Source organism: Sorex araneus, chromosome X, assembly GCF_027595985.1.
Source record: "Sorex araneus isolate mSorAra2 chromosome X, mSorAra2.pri, whole genome shotgun sequence".
NCBI classification, from domain to species: domain Eukaryota; kingdom Metazoa; phylum Chordata; class Mammalia; order Eulipotyphla; family Soricidae; genus Sorex; species Sorex araneus.
Window position 1 is genome coordinate 150,122,410 of NC_073313.1, and position 6,000 is coordinate 150,128,409.

The 6,000-nt window shown below is 41.8% G+C and overlaps 1 protein-coding gene across 1 annotated transcript in view; it reads right to left on the reverse strand.

Annotated features, from left to right (window-relative positions):
* The window catches only part of KLF8 (KLF transcription factor 8), a 104,161-nt gene extending 98,837 nt beyond the window's left edge, over positions 1-5,324 (reverse strand). The window contains exon 1 of the mRNA XM_055121895.1: positions 5,108-5,324. Coding sequence (XP_054977870.1) covers positions 5,108-5,134 — 27 coding nt within the window. The 5' untranslated portion in view covers positions 5,135-5,324. The remainder of the gene's footprint in view (positions 1-5,107) is intronic.
* Between the last annotated feature and the right edge of the window lie 676 nt (positions 5,325-6,000).

The following is a 6,000-nucleotide window of genomic DNA, read 5'->3' on the forward strand; positions in this document are numbered from 1 at the left end:
GGATGTGGGGAGAAAGGGACCCTTCTTCACTGCTGGTGGGAATGCCGACTGGTTCAGCCCTTCTGGAAAACAATTTGGACGACTCTCAAAAAATTAGATATTGAATTCCCATTTGACCCAGCAATACCACTGCTGGGAATATATCCCAGAGAGGCAAAAAAGTACAATCGAAACAACATCTGCACATGTATGTTCATCGCAGCACTGTTTACAATAGCCAGAATCTGGAAAAAACCCGAATGCCCCAGAACGGATGACTGGTTGAGGAAACTTTGGTACATCTATACAATGGAATACTATGCAGCTGTTAGAAAAAAGGAGGTCAAGAATTTTGTAGTCAAGTAGATGGGCATGAAAAGTTTCATGCTGAGTGAAATGAGTCAGAAAGAGAGAGACAGACATAGAAAGATTGCACTCATCTATGGTATATAGAATAACAGAGTGGGAGACTAACACCCAAGAACTGTAGAAATAAGTACCAGGAGGTTGACTCCATGGCTTCGAGGCTGGCCTCACGTTCCGGGGAAAGGTCAACTCAGAGAAGCGATCACCAACTACATTGTAGTCGAAGGCCATGTGGGGGAAGGGAGTTGCGGGCTGAATGAGGGCTAGAGACTGAGCACAGTGGCCACTCAACACCTTTATTGCAAACCACAACAGCTAATTAGAGAGAGAAAACAGAAGGGAATGCCTTGCCACAGTGGCAGGGTGGGGTGGGGGGGAGATGGGATTGGGGAGGGTGGGAGGGACACTGGGTTTACGGATGGTGGAGAATGGGCACTGGTGAAGGGATGGGTTCCCAAACTTTGTATGAGGGAAGTATAAGCACAAAAGTGTATAAATCTGTAACTGTACCCTCACGGTGATTCTCTAATTAAAAATAAATAAATTTTTAAAAAAATAAAAAATAAATAAAAAATTGAATTATCAGAGAAAGCAATCAAAGAGCCTACTTAAACTAGCTATATATAGATTCAATGCAATTTCTATCCAAATCCAGGTGACATTCTTCAAGATTCTAGAAAAGTCAATATACAAAGAAAGTTTGCATGTAAACAGAAAAGATCATGAGTAGTCAAAGACACACTGAACAAGAAGAAAGTGGAAGGTATTTCATTACCTAATTTGGAACTGTATTATAAAGCTATAGTGATCAAACTTGCACAGTACTGGAATAAAGATAGTCTCTCTGACCATGGGTCAGAATCAAACACCCCATGACAAAAACTCCATATATATGGGCAGTTAATTTTTTGATAAGGAACTGAGAATATGAAATAGAGTAATGACAGCCTCATCAACAAATGGTGCTGGGAAAACTGGATAGCTACATGTAAGAAATTAAAACTAGATCCATATCTTATACCTCAAATGAAAGTCAGTTCAAAGTATATCAAAGACCTTGATCTCATCAGAAATAATAAACTACATTGAGGAAAACATAAGCAGAACACTTCAACATTAGGATCACAAAAGTACCTTCAGTATCTTCAATAATCTGATACCACTGGCAAAGGCAATATAGTGAAAAATAAACAAATCAGACTATATAAAATAAAAGAGCTTCTGCATGGCAATTGAAAAAAAAACATGGGCTAAAGCTAAAGTCAGTTAACTGAATGGGACAAATATTTGTGTTCAACAACTCAAATAAAGTTATATCCAGGATATATCCAAGATATATAAAGTACTCACAAAGATCAACAACAACAACAAATTAAAAACACTATCAATAAATGGGGAGAGGAAACAATAAACATTTCTGAGAGGAAGACAGGTGTATGGCCAGTAGGTACATGAAAAATGCTCAGCATCACTTATCATCAGAGAAATCCAGACAAGACAACAATGAGATACCATCTCACACCAGTGAGAATGGCACATATCAAAAATAGTAGGAACAATCTGTGTTGGCATGGATGTAGTGTACAAGGAACTCTCATCCCACTGCTGGTAGAAATGCTCTCTGGTACAAACCCTGTGGAAAACAGTATGGAGAGTTCTCAGTAAACTTAGTATTGAACTACCATATGTCCCAACAATACCACTTTGGGGCATCTACCTTTTGGGCATAAAAATCTCTCTCAAAAAAGACATGCATACCATTATTCATTGTAGCACTCAGTATAATAACTAAGGTATAAAATCAACTTAGGTTCCCAATGACAGACTATGAAGTTGTGGTATACATATGCAATGGAATACTATGTAGTTGCAAGGAATGATCAAATCGTGCAATTTTTTGCAACCTGGTTGTAACTGGAAGATAACATATTGAGTGAAGTTATCCAGAAGAATAAAGATAAACACAGGATGATCGCACTTAACTGTGATATTCAGAATACTGGATGAGAAAAAGTATTATAGTAAAAGGGGAGATGCTACATCACCTTTGACCCCAATGTTTGGAGAGGAGGGCAGATAAGGAAAGAAATCAAGCTGGCAAGAAGAGAACTAAAAGTCAACAGGCATCAGGGCTTTATTTATACTGGTGATATGGGTGAGTTGTCTTGTCACATAACCAAAATACAGACTATTCAAAACTGAAAACATGAGATCTAAGCTGGAACCACTGAAAATTTGTTATGTGCCTGTTGACAGGTGGGGTTGGAGTGGGGGTTGGGATGGGAAGAGAATATGGAAATATTGGTGGAGTGAAATTGACACTAGTGGTGGGATTGGTGTTGAAATATTATATGCCTTAAACTGAACTGTCAATAACTTTGTAAATAAAAGTTTTTTAAGAAAACTAAATGAACATAAAGCAATTTATAATGAAAGCACAACCTTACTTAACATTGCATATCAAATGCAGGAGACTGAGTAATCAGCAACAGAATTCTTCTCCCATTCTCCATGTCAGGGTATGATGGCAGAGTTCAGTGAGACTGACATATACAAATATTTATTTACTCTGAGTCAAGACTCTACTTTTAGTAATAAAAGTTACCAGAAGAGTTTTGGTCAAAGTAATGTTTCTTTTTTTGTTGAGAATTCAGGCCAGGGAGTTGGCACTGGAGATGCAATGCATCCAGTAGATTAAAGAGGTGAGATGTTCTGTTCCTTGTATTTAATATCAGAGACAGCTGAAGTGTAAACATCTATTTCATTACATCAGAAAAGAGTGAAATACTAGCCCTAAAACTTCAAACAAATCTTTTCCTCTTTATGATCATCAGGTTGCATCCCTTCCTGTTGTGTTTCCTAAATAAAACATGAGAGAGAGAAAAATGGGAGATAATTTATATGAAGTCTTCAAACAAGAATTGGCCATACCAGTCATTTTCTTTATTTGTTTGTTTGGTTTTTAGGAAATGATCAGAGATTACTCACAGCTCAGTGCTCAGGGATCACTCCTGGTGGGCTCAGGATGTATGGGATGCTAGGGACTGAATTTAGGTGGGCCATGTGCAACCCAAGAGCCCTACCTGCTGCACAATTGCTCTCTCCCCACCCCTAACCCTGTTAATAACTTGTTTTTTTTTCTTTTTGGGTCATACCTGGCTCTGCACTCAGGAATTACCCCTGGCAGTGCTCAGGGGGCCATATGGGATGTTGTGAATTGAACCCAGGTCGGCTGTGTGCAAGGTAAATGCCCTATCCACTGTGCTATTGCTTCGGCCCCATAACTTCTTTATTTAACAGAAGACAACTATTGGTTGAAGCCATCCTTACTAACACAAACTTCCAAACTGGAGGACATAGGCCCGAGAACAACATGTTAGGCATGAGAATAACATATTAGCCAAGGTGGCCTAAACTTTCCTGGTGAAGCATTTTGCTTCCCTATTTTTTCAGATCATTTAACTTGAGCAAATGAATCAGCTGAATCTGCCAGGCTTTATCATGTGTATGATTAGAATTAAAAGAAAGTCAATGAATGTAAACCATTGAGCCTTTCAAATGAGAAATACTCTATAAATGTGAAAATAAATTTCATTTTCATATCTTAGGGGAAAACCTTAGTCAGCAACCAGTTAAGAACAGTCTATAGACCAAACATGATGGCCACTTAATACCTCTATTACAAACCACAACACCCAAATAGAGAGAGAGAGAGAGAGAGAGAGAGAGAGAGAGAGAGAGAGAGAGCAAAACGGAATGCCCTGCCACAGAGGCGGGGTACGGTGGAGGGGACAAGGTGGGGATGGTGGGAGGGATGCTGGGAGCACTGGTGATGAAAAATGGGCACTGGTGGAGGGATAGGTTCTTGATCATTGTAAGACTGAAATGCATGCACAAAAGTTTGTAAGTCTATAACTGTACCTCACGGTGATTAGCTAATAAAAAATTTTAAAAAAAGAGAACCCTATACGTACTGTAGGAGGCACCACTCAGTAGCAGAATTAGCCAAAGGGAATAAATCTGAAACTCAAATATTAATAGAATCAGCATATTTGTTCAACCTATGTGAATTGTCATGGCAACCCCTTAGGAAATGGCAATTTTCCCCTCACTAAAATTGAGGAGACAACTGATTCAATGATTAATGTGCAAAGGAAGGGCAACACTGTCCTGTGTGTGCCTCCTGAGAATAATATGGATATTAAAACCAGTCTTGTGAAAAGAAGAAAAGTCTGACTTGTCCATAAACTCCCCCCTCCTCCTCCCGCCCCCAACACACTTAGCGTCATAGTACGGTGAGTGGCTACCATCCTTCTTGAAATAGAATTTCCAGTACAGGGTTCCTTCAGTGGAACTAATGCACTGTCTCTTTAAGAAGGCCAGACAAGATGGAGACCTCCCAGCTCACAGCAGAGGCTTTAAACAAACAGACCCGGAAGCTGGAGTGTTACAAAAGACTGGCCGAGGGGAAAGAGAGCAAAGGAGGGAGACGAACCTGGAGGACTGTAAGTCAAGGCTCGAGTGACAGGAAGAAAAGTGGCGTCTGCAACCACACAACCTTCGCACTCAGAGCGCGGCTGCCCGGCGGTGCCCGCGGCTCGGCTCCCCCTCTTACCCTCACCTACTCAGTTCCACCCTCCCTGTCTTCCTCGGACGTCTTCTTCCTTTGTTCAAGGTGGTTCCTTTGCTGCCCAGCGATAAACCCTGTGAGGATAGCAAAAGGAAGGGGAACGGGTAGGTGGGCAAAACGAAAGAGACTTACTTCAGGCTTCAGCGCCTCAGAAGCCATCGTCTCCTCCCCGCGTGGGGCCAAAACCGTCTGGGTGGGGTCTGAACGGAAATAAAGGACACCAGCCTCCTCCTCAGGGGAGTTAGGGGAAACGGGCACTGTCTAGAGCCCAAGTTTACTCGACTTGAATCATCTCGAAAGGAGCCGGTCTGAAAGAGTTGGGGAGCGTGGGGAATCTCTAAACCACACCCTTTTACCGAAATGCCCCCTCACGGCATTCGATGTTGAGGGGGGGGAGGTTTTCTTTATTCGTTTGGTTTCTCCCCGCTTTCACAGACCCCACCCAGCAGCTCCACCCAATTCACTGCCACAGGCTCCCTCAATCACCAGACCCTTTAAAGCTGCAACACACAGCATGGGTTTTCATCTCTCTTCCGACTCCTGGCCTTTCCTCTTCTGACCTTTCTCCTTCGTTTACTAAGCCCAGTAAACTAAGCCGAAGTTGGGGACCTCCCCTCTGAAACTTGCTTATTTTGTTCCACTCACCATCCCGGGCCAGGCCAAGCCAGGCCAAGCCAGGCCAACCCTTAACAGTCTCCATATCTTTGCTTTGTTTCTGGTAAAATTGGTTCCCTAGACTTCCAGATCCAAGACAGTTTCTCCAAGGAGTCCTTGACCATCCACGCCTGTAAATATCTAGACTGAAGAAGCTTTTGTCCCTGGAACCTCTCTGTTTCTCCTACTCTGGTAGCTCCAAAGTCTCATTCTCTTATTAATGTAAATCTACAGATTTCTAATTAGAATTGGGGGACAGCAGAGGCTCCAAAAATAAAATCTGCTTCATACTGCTAGCTCACCCAAAATAGTAGTCTTGCATCGACAACTTGTTCCATTACTAGTCGGTTAAAAGTTGGAGGGCCTTGAGA